We start from the raw sequence: 18,587 nt of genomic DNA, 5'->3' as shown, positions 1-18,587 counted from the left end.
CACGTGGGGAGTAGGCAGGCAGCAAGCGCGCGCGCACACACACGCATCCACACACCCCCCTACCACCCAACCCCGCCCCGCCCCGCAACTGTCCGCCCCAGGCAGCAGCTGCAGCCACGTGAAGAGAGTCAGCGGAGCAGGCGCCTACGGCTTGTAAATACACTTGGGGTAGGAGGGAAGGGGCGAAGGAGTTAAAGAATTTATATTGCAGATTCCAGCTGCTGCAGCTGCCCCCCGCCGTCTCCGCCCCCACAGCCAAACGGGACCATCTATTGGCAGAGAAGCCAACGCAGCTGGTCAGGTAGCAGAGCCGTCCAATCGGAGCAGGCAGCCGCTGAGACCGCACCAATCCGCCGGCGCTACAGGCGGAGGCAGGCCGGGCTGAAGTTTGGTTGAATGGGGGAGTACAAAGACTAGTTTGAAAGGTGCGGGTGGAATGTCTCTAGATGCGGCGCGTGTGAGCGCGGAGCAGGGGAGAGATGCCGCTGGCGGTGCCTGGGGAAGCCAGCGCTTCCGAGCAGCGCCTCCTGTAAAGTGCCAGCCTCCTCTCCGAGAAAGAGCGATTGGGCAGCTCAGCAACGAGCTGCCCGCGCTGGATTTTTGCATTGCAGAGAAAAAGAAACCACTCTGCTGTTTATTTTTTAATCGCTTTTATTTTTTGCCAGGGAAGGGTGAGGACATGCACCTTAGGCTGGCTGCATTGATCCGAAGCAAAAGCCAGGTCAGCAGCAGACGGAGGAGGATGTGTGAATGAATTGCCAGGTCCCCTTCGATCCTGCTTTGCAGAGAAGGCTGCATTGCCCCTGGAAGACGAGACCGTCGCTAGTTATTCTGGCTCATTTGGTGTGTCTGCTGCGGAGATAGCGCATCGTCCCGCAGCGGGAGCTGCTGGATAAAACCTACCCCCAAGCGTGCTGCTGGCTGGGAAATAGCCCTGTGAGCTAGCGGATGGCTCTGTCTCTCTTAAGGAGTCGATTGATTTGGTTCTCCCCCCGGACGCAAATGCTGAGTCTGCTGAAAGGGAAAGCTCAGCGTATGTCCTCTTTGTAAAGGATGCATCCACTGCTCCAGACCATTATTGTACTGAGAGACTAAAAAAAAAAAAAAAAAAAAAATCCAAGCTCCCCATCCGCTGCTGGGGCGAGGAGGGATTTTGACAATCTCTAGGACATGTTTTCTTTTTCTATGAGACTAACCGCCAAAGACTAGTCCCAGCACCGCCGTCCCTCTGCTCTTTGTAGTTTGGTTCTGAATCAGTTCAGATCACCAACAAATGGTGGTTTCTCCAGGCACTAACCCCAGGTGGGAGTTATCACTGATTCTCTTCTGCCTTTCACGCAGCAGCCAGTGCAGAAATATGTTGGCTCTTCAGCACGCTTCTTGTAAGGTACCTTGGAGTGGGAGCCTTTGCTTCTTGTGCCAGGATAATTGCTTTGGTCCAAGAGAGGATTTGCAGTTTTACAATGCTAATAAAACTGAGTAATCTGGGGCTGTGATTCTGGTTTGTGGTGGGAGTTCAGGTGATTTTCCTCTCTCCTTCCCCAGCCCCCTTTGTGAGAAAGTTCTGTATAATTATTTAAAGGAATGACAAGTTCCCTAGAGACTTGGGAGAGGAAATGACAGATTGGGGGGAACCCTCTAGGAAGCTGCTGCTGGGATTCCAGCTATTTATGAGGTACTTGTAGCAGGCTCCAGGAGACCCCAGGTTGTAGAGCAGAGGGTGGTTGTTCACCGAATTGGTTGTGCTCTCCTGACAACTATCAGGAATCTTGTATCGCTGACAGCCTGAGACTTTTGTGTGAGCCAGGACTTTGCCAAAGAGGGAAGGATCTGCAGTTTTCGCTCCCCTTGCATTGTTCCCCTGACGCCTAGAGAAAGATGCTTGGAAGTTCAGGTCCCTCCTGGCTGTGAGCGAACTTTTTTTTTCTTTGTGGTTTGTCCCCTTTCCCAACACTCTTTGCTGTAGGGCATGTCCCGGCCCAACAGTGTGAGCCCCCCGGGCTTTGGAGCCCCTGCACCTCGGGGAGGCACCGAGCAGCATCGATCGGCCTGGGGGGAAGCAGAGTCCAGGGCCAATGGCTATTCCTACCCACCTGCCCCAAACAGATCATCGAGCAAGAAGCCTTCTTGCATGGCGAGCAGGTGGAGGAGTGAGGAAGACTACGAGCCTCAGCCCAACACGAACCGGAGGGAGAGCGTTTGCAGAATGTTGAGTTTTAGATCCAAATCGGCCTGGCAGGAGCATGGCGAAGATAGTCGCCGCCACCAGCGCAGAGGGAATCCCACTTTTACCACCAGCCCTCGGCACTTTGGGGAGCTGGGTGAGGTGCGGCCCCGGTCCGTGGAGCTGGGGCTGGAGGAGAAGCGGATCAAGGCCAAGCTTGAGGAGCTGGAGGAGGAGGAAAGGGACTCCCAGGTGGCCTTCTCCATGGGCAGCTGCTGTGGCAGCCTGTTGCAGATCTTCAGGTCCAAGAAGTTCCAGTCGGAGAAGCTGGAGCGCCTCTACCAGCGCTACTTCTTCCGGCTCAACCAGAGCAGCCTCACCATGCTGATGGCCGTGCTGGTGCTGGTGTGCCTGGTCATGCTGATCTTCCACGCCGTGTACGGTCACTACAAGGTGCCCTACGTGGTGGTGCTCTCGCTGGCCATCCTGGTGGTGGTGGTGTTGTGCGTGCTGTGCAACCGAAACGACTTCCACCAGGACCACATGTGGCTGGTGTGCTACTCGGTCATCCTGGCCATCGTGGCTGTACAGGTGGTGGGGGTGCTGCTGGTCTGGCCCAGGAGCGCCTCTGAGGGCATCTGGTGGACTGTCTTCTTCATCTACAGCATCTACACACTGCTGCCAGTCAGGATGAGGGCTGCGGTCATCAGCGGGGTGGTCCTCTCAGCAATCCACCTGGCCATCTCCCTGAAAACCAGTGCAGAGGACAAGTTCCTGTTAAAGCAGGTGAGGCAAGCTCTGGCTCTAAGGTCTGGTGGCTTTAGATGTCAAAAGGAGTCTGGGCTTCAATTGAGTTTTTTGTGGATCTGTTTGATAGCTGGTTCTGGACACTGGTTTGTCTGATACTAGGTGGGAGTTTGCCCTGGATGCTGACTAGTCTAATCATGCTCTCCTCCCTGTTGCTTTTTCAATAACTGTTTTAACCTTTTTCTTCCTCTTTTTTTTAACTCTTTAAATCTGGTTTACTAGCTTTAAGTAAGTGGCATTTTAGCACCGAATGATCTTGACTAGCTCTGTGGATAGAGCATTTCTGTTTTATTTAATGTCAACAGATCATCTGTGGAATGGTACCTGTGCTTGGTGCTGTGTGACTAAAAAATGGTGTGGAAAAGTCTTGGTGGTCTTATGGGGAGAAAATTGTGCTTGCCTATAATTATGTAAAATATCAACAAAATGTACAACCTGGTTTCAGAGATGCATGTTCCTTAATTCATGTAAGTCAATGACCTAAACAGAGGGGTTTGCTCTCTGAAATGTACAGCAAAGACCTAGAGGGTAAGGGGTAAAAATAGATTCCATATGTTGCCAGCAATAACCGTGTTTGTTTTTAAAACAACCTTGCATTTTCAACTCTTATCTGTAGCTGTGATAGAATGTTAACTACTAGTGAGTCAGCTAACTGAAACAATAAGACTCATAGAATGTGTCAGTGTGCAGTGTTTTTAAATTACCATATCTGTTTAGACAACAGTAATACAAGGACCCTCTTTTCATTTCCAAGCGGAACAAACAATATGGGGGGGGGGGGATTGTTTGCTTAAGTTTAACAGACACATTGACAATAGAAAACTATCATTGATTATTACTAAAAAGTTCTGAAAATCATTTTCATTCTGCAGTGCATTGCAGTCCCTCTTATAATAGGGGTTTTGAGCAGGGATGTGTATATTAACTAAGAATTTGATAATTAAATGAAAATCAGGTATTGGTTGCTTACAGTCTTCTCTTTTCCAGCACTATATATTATGCTGCACTTTGTTGTGGCTGACCAAGTATTATTACTACTTACATCTTCCAGTATCCACCTTATGAGTATTCTAGAGAGAGACTTCTTCTGGGGCCTGAATTTAGTCAAGGAAAACCTAATGGGGATGTGCTAGTGGTGCTCTGTACAAATCCAAAATATCACACAAAATGCATTTTGTCCATAAAATAGAAACTAGGTAAGAAGGCTTAAACTGTACATAGTGTATTTTTATGTATTTAGAGCAGGACTTCCCTAATTATTACTCTAATCTACAAGCATGACAACTACTAATTGGTGGTTTGTTTTTTGTTTTTTTTTTCCATAGGTAAGGTTCACTAACATACTCAAATAATCCTTGTTAGGGCCCTAATCCTGTGAGGACTTGTGCACAAGCTTAATTTTACAAACTGTGAGTAGTCTTATGTAAGTCAATGAGACTACTCATGGTGCATAACTTGAAGCATGTCTGAAAGTTTTTAGGCCCTGATCCTGCAAAGGCTTAACATCAAAGTGCTGTAGTGAGATTTCCTCTGAAACCTTACAAAATTATTAATAATACTTACTTTGTTGCATTTTCAAATTGCTATTGAATGCATTAAATCTCATAACTAACAGCGAGGAAACTGAGTCACAGAGGTGAAGTGGTTGGCCCAAGGTCACAGCGTTTGGAAGACCTGGGATGATAGTTCAGGCTCCCAGTCACTTCCTGTAACCACTAGACTGCCTGCCTTCTTTCTATTTCAGCACACTTACTTATTGGTAAAATGTGAAGAATCATCCCAGATAAAACTGCGCTTGTCAAAAGTAATAATGCGCTGCAATAGCCCTACTCTCCAGGAGTGGCCCTAGCCATTTTGATTTTGTCATGTTCCTCTCTCTGCCTCTTCCCCCACCCCAAACCTGCTGGCCAATCAGCAGAGGGAGGGGAAAAATATCCCAAGCAGTACAGCACCTCCAGGAAGCTGGCACCCTTCTTGCCCACTCTAGAACCTGCCCTGGTACTCTTTGGTAATTCACATATATCTGCATCAACAATTGATCTCCCAATTATTCTAAGGTGAGGTTCTGCAGTAGTTAAACAACATCACAGGATTCCTTTTAAACTATTTTCAAAAATTAGTTCTCTGTGATCTTCTTGTGGGGTTTGTTTTGTTTAATCCAGATATTGGGCCAGATCCTCAGCTGGTATAAATTGGCCTAGTTCTATTGAAGTCAGTGAAGCTATTTTCTGTTCCACTAGCTGAGGATCTGGCCTGCTGTGTATTTGTTTACATATGTGATCTGTCTAATATTAAAATCTTTGTCAAAAAGGCCTGGTAATAGCTGTGAGGCAATATGCTTTGTAGATAGAGGCTGTTGAGTGTTGCCATGGAAATCTCATTTTTGTTAGACTCTGCCCCACTGATGCATATAAGCCTTCCTTCTCTATTTCTCTTTCTCTTAAAGCCAAGATGGGCAGAGGTGGAGGAAAGCCATAAAAATAAAATGGCTTTTCCACCCTTTTCAGTCCACTATTATTAGTCATGATGTGACTGTCGAATTGGTCAGTAATTGAACTCATGGCCATCAGACCATCTGGTCCTTCAGCCATGTTTCTTATTCAAAGACTATTTAGAACTTTCATCCCTCTCCCTTTTCGTGATACTTTGGCCGTGATATTACAACTACTTTCTTCCCTTCCTCTTTGGTTTGTGGGTTTGGTTATTTGTCCTTTATTTTTCTCCTGATTGTATCAAAGCTGGACAAAACAGGTACTCATGCAAAAATTGAAGATTATCATAATAAACGGACTCCTGACTAACTCTGTTCTCACCTTCTGGGATAGGGGAATGGGAAGGAGAGGGCAGGATTGGACATGGCCACAGCACACTGTCCTCCTGCTAGGGTCTGCGTCCCATGGAAAGTAGGGTGTAAATTAGAGCAGCCCTGTGGCTGTTGTGATACTGGAAGCTATGCCTGCCCCCGCCCCTTAATGTCCTTGGAATATAGGGAGCACGAAAGTGTCTGAAACCTTTGCACACACTCTCCCCCTCCATGCTTTTCCTGTGCTCCGTGCAGGATGGACTGAGAATCATGGTAATTGTGATTCCTACCTTTTAGAGCTGTGCTGCTCTTAAAAATTTTCTGGGAATCTAAAACTTTCGAAAGCAGCCACTGAATTAGGTCCTCCAACCTGAGGTACCTTGCACCTGATTTTTGGATGCGTTGAGTGCTGGGCAGTTCTAACTGTGGTCAACAAGAACTGCAGGTACTCTGCACCTCCGTAGATCAGGTCAGGCACCCAAAACTTAAGTAGAGGTCACTTGTAGAAATTTTGGCCGCCTTTATCACCTGGTCAACTCTTCTTGACTGCGAGTGAGGGAGGAAAGGAATGTGAATGTTTATCGTGACTGACTATTCCCAGTTCAGGACTGCACTAGGTAAAAGGAAATAAACTAGTGTACGAGAGCATATTTCACATACAAAGTGCTCTGTGGAAGCAAAACATATTCTATGCATAATACTTCAGTCTACAAATCTTAATTGCTTATGTATTCCTTGTACACCTGCAACTAGTTAAAATTTACACATTTCTAAACCTGTTTAAAACAAAAACCTTTATTTTCCCATTTTATCCCTGAGTTATTTTGAGAACATTTGATTTATAAATGTGATTCAGCGTACATACTGTATCTTGTCTAGTGCTGAAATTTCCATGAGGCAGTGATACACTTCCAGACTATGAATAAATGAGATCAGCTCCAGAATTAACATATAAAGACTGTCAGTATAATAATCTTTTTACCCTTTTATGGTAACAAGACAGTCTAATACTTGCTCATTTGAAAAGAAACCAGCTATTCTCACTTAATTGTTTTACATACATGGTAAAACTGATATTTTGGTTTATCTATATTACAGTAGACCGTCAAATGTGCAAGTACTGCATAGACACATAGGAAGACCACAGAGTTTACCATGTAAAGCTGTAACATTGAAAACAATTTATATATATAACTTCATGTGTGCAAGTCGCCCCCTTGACCTTAGTGGGGCTATTTGAGTGTATAAAGTTAAGATCAAGCCTGGGTCTACAGGATCAGGTGTTGAGAATCCAATTTATGCCAACGGGCAGTCTTTCAGTAGATTTTTTTTATTGGGCTTTGGAAAAAGAGAACCAAGAGTTGGGGGGGTAGGGATGCAACATAACAGGCATTAACTAACCGTTAATTTAGGTTTAGACTTTGTTTTACTGCCCAAACCTGTACCGTCACATTTATTTCTAAGATGTCTGGCTCAATAACATAGTTGAGCAAAGGCGCTTGTAGTTCATTAAATACTTCAGGCCATGCGAGGTCGTCCAGTTACAATGTATCAGAATAACAGGTGACTAGGAAAGTTGTCTTACATAAATAACCTTGCGGAAAGTGGAACTGAAATTACAGTGCTCTTTTAAAGTAACATTTATTGTTAACCTTTCTGAAAAGAGTTCTAATAGCACTGTTCACAAACAGCTGCACCATCATTTGGCTCTCTTTTATAGCACTCTCTGATCCAAGCCTCCCACAGCTAGACTCCTAGCTGTTCAGCCCCATCACAAACACCTCTGTTATAACAATACTGCTCTAATGATCCCCATGCCTGACTTCAGAGAACTGGGAATGTGTTGACCTTTCTCTCTATAGATTTGTATTAATGATACATTTTTGCTCTGCAGCTGAATGTTGGACCCTCACAAGAATGTAATATTCCATTCTCACATTTCTGTGTGGGTGTAAGTATACATACTTTTCTGTTTCTGTTTTCCTGAAGTAGGCTGTTATTTTTAGCAAAGTTGGAGCAGCTCTTGCTCCTATTAGAACATCAGGTCATGTTACGAATAGCTCTTTAGCATCTCATCAAGATGCTTTTTATTGGATGTGATCTAATCAATGTTCAGTTAGTAGCAGTAGCACAGTCCACACCAGGAGAAATTACTATCTCTGTACTACATCTCGCTTGCAATAGCACACAAGATATCTAGGTCATGACTGATGTTTTTGAGACTGACAGATTATCAGAAATGTGCCATTGCAGAGTTGATGTGGTGGTGATGTTGTTGTTGGTTGTTTTCAAATAGGAATTGGGATTGTCTTTTGTTCATAAGCAGGGATAGACTTGCTACCTGAAATGCAAAGCCCCATATGTGACCTCTATAAGCTTGCTGATCTTTGTGCTTTCTCTGTTACTTATTGGAAGTAGGGTTGGAGGCAAATCTAAATAACACTAATATGGGACCCACTCATGCACATTGGGGCCAGATTCCACCGCCTGTAGTTACGTTGAATAATAGCTTGCTCTCGGTAGCCCCACTGACTTCAATAGAGGATCTCCTATAACATACAATATAATGTGAGTAACGGTGGCAGAATTTACCCCAGGAATAGTTCCTCTGAAGTCAGTAAGAGATGCAGGATTGGGGGTCCTTGGTTTAGAAAACTGAAGTATGCAAAAGCAAAACTCCGTTATGCCCATGCAGTCTCACTGACTTCAGTGGGTGCAACTGAGGGTAGAAATTAGCCCCAATTGTGCAACATTTCAGTGACTTAAGTATCTACTGTCCTTAAAAAGAACATTGTTCTGTATTTATTGTGGTGGGAATATGGCTTGAGGTTTTTGAAGGTCTACTTATGAATGATTCTTTCCCTAGCATCCTTCTTTTTTCTTTTCTTTTTTCTTTTTCTGCCAGAAAGGAAGCTTGTTAGAGATGGAGGTTTATTGTTATTTCATTGGTCCTGATGGCTGCAAACATAACAGGTGATATAACGTTTGAGTGCTGACAGTGTGCTTCAGTGCTGGAGAAGATACTCTTAATTCCCTCCACTCCTGATCTGCAGGACTCCATGGCATGTTCAACAACCCAGTAGATTGACCCACTTGCACTCAGTTCTCTCATCCCTTCAGTAATGATTAGAGTCTTATGGTGGACTGAGAGTAGATGAACTGAATATCAAACCTACCTTGGTGGAGATGACTTAGGTACACTGCTCTGCCAGGTACAATAATTCTAGTGAACGAATAATCACTCTAGTCACTTTTATGACACTTCGGAAATGGCAGGATATACAAGTGTCGTCGTCGTTCTCTGTCTAGATGAAGATGTTTCAGCCAAATGTTGACGGATTGTTTCATGCTTTGCACAGAGGGGAAATGATAGCTTCAAGTGTTCTTGAATCTTACAAGGCACAGTTGACTGACCTTTAAGCATCTCGGGCTTGTTGTGTCTGTTTGACTGGATTTCAGTGGAGGGTGATAGCCTTGGTGATAAATAACTAGCGAAAGGGAAACAAAGCCCTTGAACTAATGTCAGATGTGGACTCCAGGCTGCCCACAGTAGGGCCTCTGAGTGACATGGCCTTGAGCTGTAAAGCCTTTAACTACAATGAAATGATCTCTAGCTGCTGCCTTCTAGAATGGTGTAATATTTTATACCATAACCACATTTACGAGGCTCTCATTAATTGAGGATGTAAGATTTCCACAGACTTCAAAGAGAATGTTTGCTTTCCTTGAGTCTCGAGCAGGTGTAGTGTTTTCAAAGCATGCACATGTACACACACAGAGCAAACTGTGGCTTGACAGTGTTGCCAAGGTTTGGGTTAGGAGAAGTCTGGGAGTTGTCTCAACTGGAGTGTGAGCTTTGGGCATCAGGCCATTCTTCAAATGGATTAGGGTTGGATTTCGCTTGAAACCCTTTATTTGTCCACCAAAGCATCCTTTGATTCCTCCCCACCCTGAGTGATTGAAGCTCGTTCTATTAGCTTTTGTTGCCTGCCTGCCTGTCTGTTTTTTTGCTTTCTTAACTGGAACACTTGTGGAATATTTTTCTTGTTGTTGTGGCCAGCGCAACAGAATCTTCTTGATCTCTTGTTATAATTACTCATCCTGCAACTAAAAATCTCTAGCATTTAGTTAAACGTAGACTGAGCCTATTGTCAAATTTAACCGTTGTTACCTGGTTTGCACTGGGTTTGTTAATGTGGTAAAGTGGCCCTGCCCTGGAGCTGTTCAGTGGCTTCTGAGAAACCACACTCTCTAGTTCCTGTTTTGTTTTTTTGTTTCCCTTCTATGATGTACTGCTGAGTATGTTTGAGAAAACGGATCAGCTTTTGATGTGGTATGGGTGGGGTTTTAAAAAAAGATTTCTAAGTATAACTCTTCTTGTGAGCCTAAGGCAAGCTTTATTTTCTTGTATGAATCCTTCAATAAAATGCATATATCATCCTGTATAGACAATATGTGCAAAAAATATACTGCAGGTGGAATTAGTGCAGCGGAATCTCTCTCCACCTTCCTGATTGTCCAACAACCTGATGTATATCTCTTCGTGGCTGGAGGGGAATATTGGGGGATGAAGGAAAACGTGTGTGTGTGTGTGTGTGTGTGTGTGTGTGTGTGTGTAAAATGCAAATATTTAAAATCTTCTATCTTTCTTTCCTGAAAAGCAATGATGTGAAACTGACTCACTTGTGGCCAGGGGGCTTGTTTTAGGGACACTCTGATTTCTAGTTCCTTTCCTTTCTCTTATCTCTGATTTTCTACTTTTTTTTTTTTTTTTTTTTTTTTTTTTGTCTGGTTGGTTGGTTGGTTTTTTAATACATAGCCTTAACAATCTTTGCTCCTTTCCATCCAGTGGAGCCTCTTTCCTCCCTCTCACTACTTACTCATTGATCTTCACTTCAGCCTTTGCACAAGAAACCCCCTCACCCCACCAAAGCCCAATTTGCACTGAGATCCTGGCAGGTGCTGACTAAGGGAGATGTGGGGAGTGGCAGAATAGCTATGAGTAAGAATAATTAGTTCAGGTTTTTTAATGGTGAGATCTTCTATAGGGCCGGTGAAAGCTTTTTCCAGAGGGAAACTGGTACCTGGCTGAGGCACAAGCAAAGTTAGAGGTCATTTATGGTCTAGAGCCACCAAGCTCGTGAAGTTTTGTTGTTGTGTGGTTGTGGGTTTTTTTTTTTTTTTTTTTTAAAGGGCTATACTAGCACTTGTGGCATGGAAGGTAACTCTCTGCCTAATCTTAACCCCTGGCATCAGGACAGGGGATAGGTAAGAGGACTGTATGCTGGCAGAGCAGTCTTGGTTGTCAGTTAAGCAGAAGCAGGGAGGAAGTCTCAGAGGAGGACTAGCTATGTGATAGGACAGGATGCCCTTTTACAAGCATAACCCAGCAAACATGAAAGAGGATAATCCAGATGTGGATTTAAAAAAAATTCCTTCCTTTAAAGTTTGACATCTCCCGAATCCCCAAAGCAAGAGAACACCTGCTATAGCTGGTTTCCAGCTTTCCAATGTACACTGTGTGAGTTTCTTGCACTTTATGAGATCGTACCTTGGAATGGTTACTGGTCCCTTGTACCAGGCAAAATGAGAAGTCGGGATGCTTTCAGCATCCATAGCTGGGCCTCATCTGGGAAATTCTGTGTTTTGGGGGTTTCATGTGAACTTGAAGCCTCACCAGTTGTCATACTGGCACCAATAGGAATTGCCTAATTTAATAGGCTTGAAGTACCATGGAAATGGGTGCAGGGATAGTCCTGTGTTGACCCTTGAGGAGGTGGACCAAAATGGACTAATAGGAATTTCCCATTTTAAATGTCATTGGGAACACGGCCCCTCACTTCAGCTTTTGGTTCCTACATTTGACGCATTTAGAATTTCTCTGAATAAACACTTGAATGGCCTCATCTCCTGGGCTATCTTCTGGATATCTTCAATCTTGCAATGCAAAGATAAGCTTTCTGCATGAAGGGCAATAGGCTCAGCCGCTTAGGAGCTTGTTGCCAGCGTTTGTATCTCTGACGGGCCATTAGCAGTGTTTCTCATTGGTGCACCTCCTGACATTCACTAAGGCTTTCATTTTGATTGTCTTTATAAAAAGTTGGTTTATAATGCCAGGTTGCACTTATGCTTCCTGGAAGGTGTTGCCACTGTGCTCTTTTCCACATGCATGAGAAGTTGCTAATATGATTAGGATGTATTCTGCCCACCTCCCTAGATGCAAAGAAAAGGAATCCAATTTGTATATGCATCATGTATGAAATCTTGCATGCAGCAGAATAGTTTTGTATATGCGTGGCCTCTCCTGTGGCACAGCTTGGTGATGTAAGCATCTGAAGGGAAATGGACTCCCTAGCACCATAGGTCTGAGTCCCATCTACTTGCCTTTCTATTCTAGTTAAACAGAATTCTCTGCAGTTCATTGGGTGGTGAGGTGCTTCAGAGGAAACTAGCAAAATCCAGAGGTTCTGTCTGCTCTTCAGACATTTAAAGCTCCTGTAAAACAACCTGTATGAGTTTGTTTTGGCATCCTTAGTCAAAATGCCCCTCCCTCCCCATACTGCTGTTCAGCATGCTGTGCATTGATTAGGTAGCTATCACCCTTCACCTCTGTGGAGGCTCCATTTAAGTGATGCTGTAAAGTGTTTTAAGATCCTCTTTGGGGTTAAAGCTGCTATATAAACCTGTCACATATTAGGATGCTAGGGGATATTTTTGCATTGTGGAGAGTAAATAAGAGGAGGTACAGAGGAGGGGTAGCCATAAAGGGGAGAAATGTAAATGAAGAAATGGTTCTTTTCAGGTGTTAGAAATAGATCTGCTAGAGAACTGACTTCAAGAAATTGTTAAACTCTTCTCTAAAAAAGAAAGTTTCCTATGCTTCCTCTGAAGCAGTCTGTAGACAGTTCAGTTACCAGGTGCAGCCTGGTTCTGTGGCCGAAAGACTTTTCGGTATTGCAGGAAGCAAAGCTTTGTCACAGAGAAGCTAATGCAAGCCATGCCTCCGCAGCGTGCCGCTTTCCCAAACACTGTGGCTCCCCCTCCCTTCTTTGTCCCACACTTGTGACAGGGGCAGAAGACCATCGCTGCAAGCAGTACTCCTTTAACGTGTCAGCTTGCAGACATGGCTAATTTATGGAGTAAGCCATGCAGCAGAAGACTAGTCAAATCGGTATTTCTAAAAACAGCAAGATTGCCAGCTAGTGTACAGAGGACACTGCATCTGTGTGTGAGTGATGCATCTTTTCCCATTTGATGGTACCCATGGCACTGATGTCTAGTCTCAATTTTAATAAATGGGGGATTTATGCAGAGAACCCACGAATACATTAATGAAAATTGTTTCCATATGATGTGATTTTTAAGGTAGTCCATAGTAATGTTTTTTTTGAGGAAGAAGGAGAAATGTCCTTGTGTTATCAGTGAAGAAGGAAACTGTGCAGTGTGGTTGGAGACACTGCAGCAAAATCTTTGCCTCCCACATGTCAGAAGGTAACAGGAACCTTCAAAGCTGCTACTGTGTGACACGTTGCTAGTATGTGAATTATGGCTCTCTAGTGAGAGTTGCAGTTTCATGAACACTCAGGAATGTCCCCTGGTTCGGTTGTTGGCCTTGTGCTCATGCGCAAGTTCACTTTCAGAAGTGAGTGTCTGAAAATACACTTACCACTTGAAAAGACTTGTAGATCTTTCTTTCTTTCTTTTAAAGGCCAGAAGGGATCGTTATGATCATCTAGTCTGACCTTCTGGATAACATAGGCTATTGAATGATTCCTATGTGGCAATAACGATTTCTTCCTTTTCCTTCCCCTGGAATATTAAATATTGACTCATGAAGTATTTGTCAATTTAAAAATGAATCAAAAATTCTCTGAACTGAACTGACCCAATGCCTTTTTTCTTCTTTAATGAGTAAGGATGATATTGCTTTGTGATGCAGGGGGTTGGGAACACTTTGAAGCCTGTGGGTGAAATGTAAAACAGAGGTCCTGACAGCTTGTGGTCATTAAAGATTCTTCTGGGAATTTCCCCAAGTATAAGGCTTTGATATGCTGTCCAGATTTCATGTCGGGTAATTACATTTTTGCATCCCTAAGTACTCTGACTTCAGCTGGGTGTGATATTCTTCACTTGTGATTCTGGATTCTTTGATAGAGCTGCTATGCAGGGTTCAACAGTTGCTGCATGCAAGTAACTTTACAACTGTGATTAAGACTGCAGACAAGCCAGAAAAATGCAGATGTTAAGATTCCAATTAACATCTTATCTGGGTCACATTGTACATAGGACATAATGCATCCTGACTACTGGTTAAATGCACATATTAATATGCTGGGCCAAGTTCAGTCCTAGAGTAAGCCTGTTCAACTGTACTAAAGTTTGTGGAAGTCACTAAATCACACATTCAACTAAAACTTCCCTTTTTTATGTGCTTTTTGGCCTAGAATGTGCCAAGTTTTCCAGAACCTGGGGACATCTTGAAATTGATAGCTGGGAAGTAGATTTTTTTTTCCACCTACCCGCCCTCCCCAAATAGGGAGAAGATGCCCAGGGGAAACAGGTCTCATGGTTCACTTGTTACATCTAAGCTCATCAGGGCTAGTCCCCAGTGTCACAAAACTGTTCCTTACATTTGCACAGCACCCTACTGGAGCCTCTAGGAGCTACTGTAATACAAATAGTGTTGTTAAACCCAAACTCATCTCCACCATCTGGACATGGGTTCTCCATCTAATTCCTGGTCCCTCTCAACCTGGCTTGGATAAGCATGCTGTCACGGAGTGTGGGGGAGTCCAGGCCCTGCACCCCTCTTCCTGGGATTCACTGAGACTCTCAGCCAGCCAGTAAAACAGAAGGTTTATTGGACAACAGGAACACAGTCCAAAACAGAGCTTGTGGGTGCACCCAGGACCCCTCAGTGAAGTCCTTCTGGGGGAGCAGGGAGCTTAGACCCCAGCCCTGGGGTTCCCTGAGTTCCTCCACCCAGCCCCAAACTGAAACTAAACCCACCGAGCAGGTTCCCTGCTGCAGCCTCCGTCCACATTCCTGGGCAGAGGTGTTACCTCCCCCTCCCCCTCCTGGCTCAGGTGACAGGCTCTCAGGTCTCCCGTCCCCAGGGCACATTCCCAGGTCAACACTCCCCCCTCCCTGCTGCGTCACATCGTCACATCTCTCCCCCCTTCGAGACTGAACTGAGCGGGGTCACTCTGACCAGTGACCTGGGGAAGTTCGGGGCCCCCTCTCCGGGACAGCGCATCCGCTATCAGGTTGGCACTTCCCTTCACATGGACCACATCCATGTCGTAATCCTGCAGGAGCAGGCTCCACCTCAGGAGCTTGGCGTTGGCTCCTTTCATCTGGTGCAGCCAGGTCAGGGGAGAGTGGTCGGTGTACACGGTGAAGTGTCGCCCGAAGAGATAGGGCTCTAGTTTCTTGAGGGCCCACACCATGGCCAGGCACTCCTTCTCGATGGCCGCGTAGTGTTGCTCCCGGGGTAGCAACTTCTTGCTCAGGTACACGATGGGGTGTCTCTCCCCCTTTTCATCCTCCTGCATTAACACCGCCCCCAGTCCCGTGTCGGAGGCGTCGGTGAACACCACAAAGGGCTTGTCAAAGTCTGGGTTTGCTAGAACTGGGCCACTGACCAGAGCCTCCTTCAGCGCCCGGAAAGCCTCCTGGCACTGCTCGGTCCAGACCACCTTGTCTGGCTTCCCCTTCTTGCATAGCTCAGTGATGGGGGTGGCTATGGCGCTAAAGTGGGGCACAAATCTTCGGTAGTATCCTGCCATCCCAATAAAGGCTTGGACCTGCTTTTTGGTGTGGGGAGCGGGCCAGTCTCTGATCACCTCCACCTTGGCCGGTTCTGGCTTTAGGCGGCCGCTCCCCACCCGATGGCCCAGGTAAGATACTTCAGCCATCCCCACCTTGCACTTCTCCGCTTTGACAGTCAGCCCAGCCCCCTGGAGTCGGTCCAGCACTTGTCTAACCTGGGACACGTGGTCCTCCCAGGTCTGGCTAAAGACACAGATGTCGTCAATATACGCCACGGCAAAACTCTCCATCCCCCTCAGGAGCTGGTCCACCAGGCGCTGGAAGGTGGCCGGCGCTCCCTTGAGGCCGAAAGGCAGGGTCAGAAACTCATAGAGCCCCAGAGGGGTGATAAAGGCCGATTTCAGCCGGGCATCTGCATCCAGCGGCACCTGCCAGTAGCCCTTTGTAAGGTCCATGGTGGTAAGGTACCGAGCTCCTCCCAGCTTGTCTAGGAGCTCGTCCGGCCTGGGCATGGGGTAGGCATCCGATACAGTGATGGCATTGAGCTTCCGATAGTCCACACAGAACCGGACTGACCCATCCTTTTTGGGGACCAGCACCACCGGCGAGGCCCAAGGGCTGGCCGATGGCTGGATCACCCCCAAAGCCAGCATGTCCCGGACCTCTCTTTCCAGGTCCTGAGCAGTTTTCCCTGTGACTCGGAAGGGGGAGCATCTTATCGGCGGGTGCGACCCTGTCTGCACCCGGTGGACAGTCAGATTAGTGCGTCCAGGCTGGTTGGAAAACAGCTGTCGGTACGGATGCAGCACCCCCCTGACCTCGGCTTGCTGGGCAGGGGTGAGCTGATCCGAGAGGGGGATTGTTTCCAGGGGGGAACCAGCTCTGGTCCCAGGGAATAGATCTACTAAAGGGTCATCTCCCTGCTCCTCCCACTGACCACACACAGCTAACACCACATTCCCCCTGGCATAATATGGCTTCATCATATTCACATGGTACACCCGGCGGTGGTGGGCCCGGTTCGACAGCTCCACCACATAGTTTACCTCATTGAGCTGCTTGACGACCTTGAACGGGCCCTCCCAGGCGGCCTGTAGTTTGTTCTTTCTCACGGGGATGAGAACCATCACCTGATCCCCGGTGGCGTAGGCACGGGCCCGCGCCGTGCGGTCATACCAGACCTTCTGCTTCCTCTGGGCTCTGGCCAGATTCTCCCTGGCCAGGCCCATGAGTTCAGCCAGTCTCTCTCGGAAGGTCAGGACATACTCCACCACTGACTCTCCATCGGGAGTGGCCTTCCCCTCCCACTCGTCTCTCATCAGGTCCAGGGGGCCCCTCACCCTCCTTCCATATAACAGTTCGAAAGGCGAAAATCCGGTAGACTCCTGGGGCACCTCCCTGTACGCGAACAGCAGGTGAGGTAAGTACTTGTCCCAATCCTGCGGGTGCTGGTTCATAAAGGTTTTCAGCATCATCTTTAGCGTCCCGTTAAACCTCTCCACCAGCCCATTGGACTGGGGGTGATACGCTGAGGCCCAGTCATGCCGGACCCCACATTTCTCCCACAAGCACCGGAGCAGGGCCGACATGAAGTTGGAGCCTTGGTCTGTCAAGACTTCCCTGGGGAACCCCACTCGGCTGAAAATGGTCAGGAGCGCATCTGCCAGGGTGTCTGCTTCAATGGAAGCTAAGGGCACTGCCTCGGGGTAGCGGGTGGCGAAATCTACCACCACCAGAATGTATTTCTTCCCCGACCGGGTCGTCTTGCTGAGAGGCCCCACGATGTCCATGGCCACCTTCTGGAAAGGCTCCTCTATGATGGGCAAAGGTCTCAACGCCGCTTTCCCCTTGTCCCGGGCCTTCCCCACCCTCTGACAGGGGTCACAGGATCGGCAATACTGCCGGACGGTGGTAAAGACCCCGGGCCAGTAAAAGTTCTGTAGCAACCTCTGCCGGGTGCGCCGGATTCCCTGGTGCCCTGCGAGGGGGATGTCATGGGCCAGGGACAGGAGCTTGCGGCGGTACTTCTGGGGGACCACCAGCTGCCTCCTGATCCCACAGGACTCCCCTTCCCCTGGGGGAGCCTATTCTCGGTACAGGAACCCCTTCTCCCACAGGAACCTCTCCTGGCAGCCTCTCCTCATGGTCCGTCCCTCACTGAGGTCGGCCAGGTCCCTGAGCTTCTGCAAGGAGGGATCTTTCCTCAACTCGGCCTGGAACTCAGCGGCTGGGGAAGGGATGGGGCCCGGTTCCCCCTCCGTGGCCAGGTCTGAGGCCGCAGCCTCTCTGAGCCGTGCCCCTCGGCGCTCCCTCCCCACCCGAGTAGGGTCTCGCGCCTCCAGTGTGGTACCCTCCCCAGGGTCAGGTCGCAGTGCCCCTCGCCGGCTCTGGCTACGGGTCACAACCAGGGCGGTCTGGGGGTCGCTTGGCCAGTCCTCTAGGTCCCTCCCCATCAAAACTTCAGTGGGCAAATGGTGGTGTACCCCCACATCCTTGGGGCCCTCCTTGGTCCCCCATTTCAGGTGTACCCTTGCCACGGGCACCTTAAATGGGGTCCCGCCCACCCCCGTCAGGGTCAGGTAGGTGTTGGGCACCACCCGATCTGGGGCCACCACCTCGGGCCGGGCCAGCGTCACCTCCGCGCCCGTATCCCAGTATCCATTGACCTTCCTCCCATCCACCTCCAGGGGAACAAGGCACTCTCTCCGGAGGGACAGCCCCGCACCCACCCTGTAAACCGAGCACCCTGAGTCCAGAGCCTCCAGCCCTCTGGCGGGGCTGGCTGGGGGTACTCTTCCCTCCTGAGCAGGTGGCAAACTGGTAGCCCCCCTTTCCTGGGTCGCCTGCCCCTCGTCCAGCTGAGTCCCTACCCAGTTAACCCTGGGTAGGTTGGGTCTGCTCAGTTTGTCCCTGAGCCCGGGGCACTGGGCCCGTACGTGGCCTCTCTGGCCACAGTGATAGCAGCTCAGGTCACGTTGGTCCCCTCGAACGGGTCGGAGGGGCCCGACACCAGGCGTTCCCCTTTGGAGGGGGTTCTCCCTA

At 47.7% G+C, this 18,587-nt stretch overlaps 1 protein-coding gene across 2 annotated transcripts in view; it reads left to right on the top strand.

The window, feature by feature from the left end:
* The window catches only part of ADCY5 (adenylate cyclase 5), a 343,803-nt gene that overhangs the window by 391 nt on the left and 324,825 nt on the right, over positions 1-18,587 (top strand). Inside the window, exons 2-3 of one of the 2 annotated variants that reach the window (XM_074967144.1) lie at positions 212-425; positions 666-2,950. In XM_074967144.1, the coding sequence (XP_074823245.1) occupies positions 1,970-2,950 (981 nt within the window). In that variant the 5' untranslated portion in view covers positions 212-425; positions 666-1,969. Of the gene's footprint in view, positions 1-146; positions 2,951-18,587 lie in introns of those variants that run through there. The other variant, XM_074967142.1, reaches the window with a different exon arrangement.

The sequence above is a fragment of the Natator depressus genome, chromosome 11 (assembly GCF_965152275.1).
Source record: "Natator depressus isolate rNatDep1 chromosome 11, rNatDep2.hap1, whole genome shotgun sequence".
NCBI lineage: Eukaryota > Metazoa > Chordata > Testudines > Cheloniidae > Natator > Natator depressus.
Note: the sequence above shows the minus strand (reverse complement) of the source record. Positions and strands in the feature narration are given on the sequence as shown.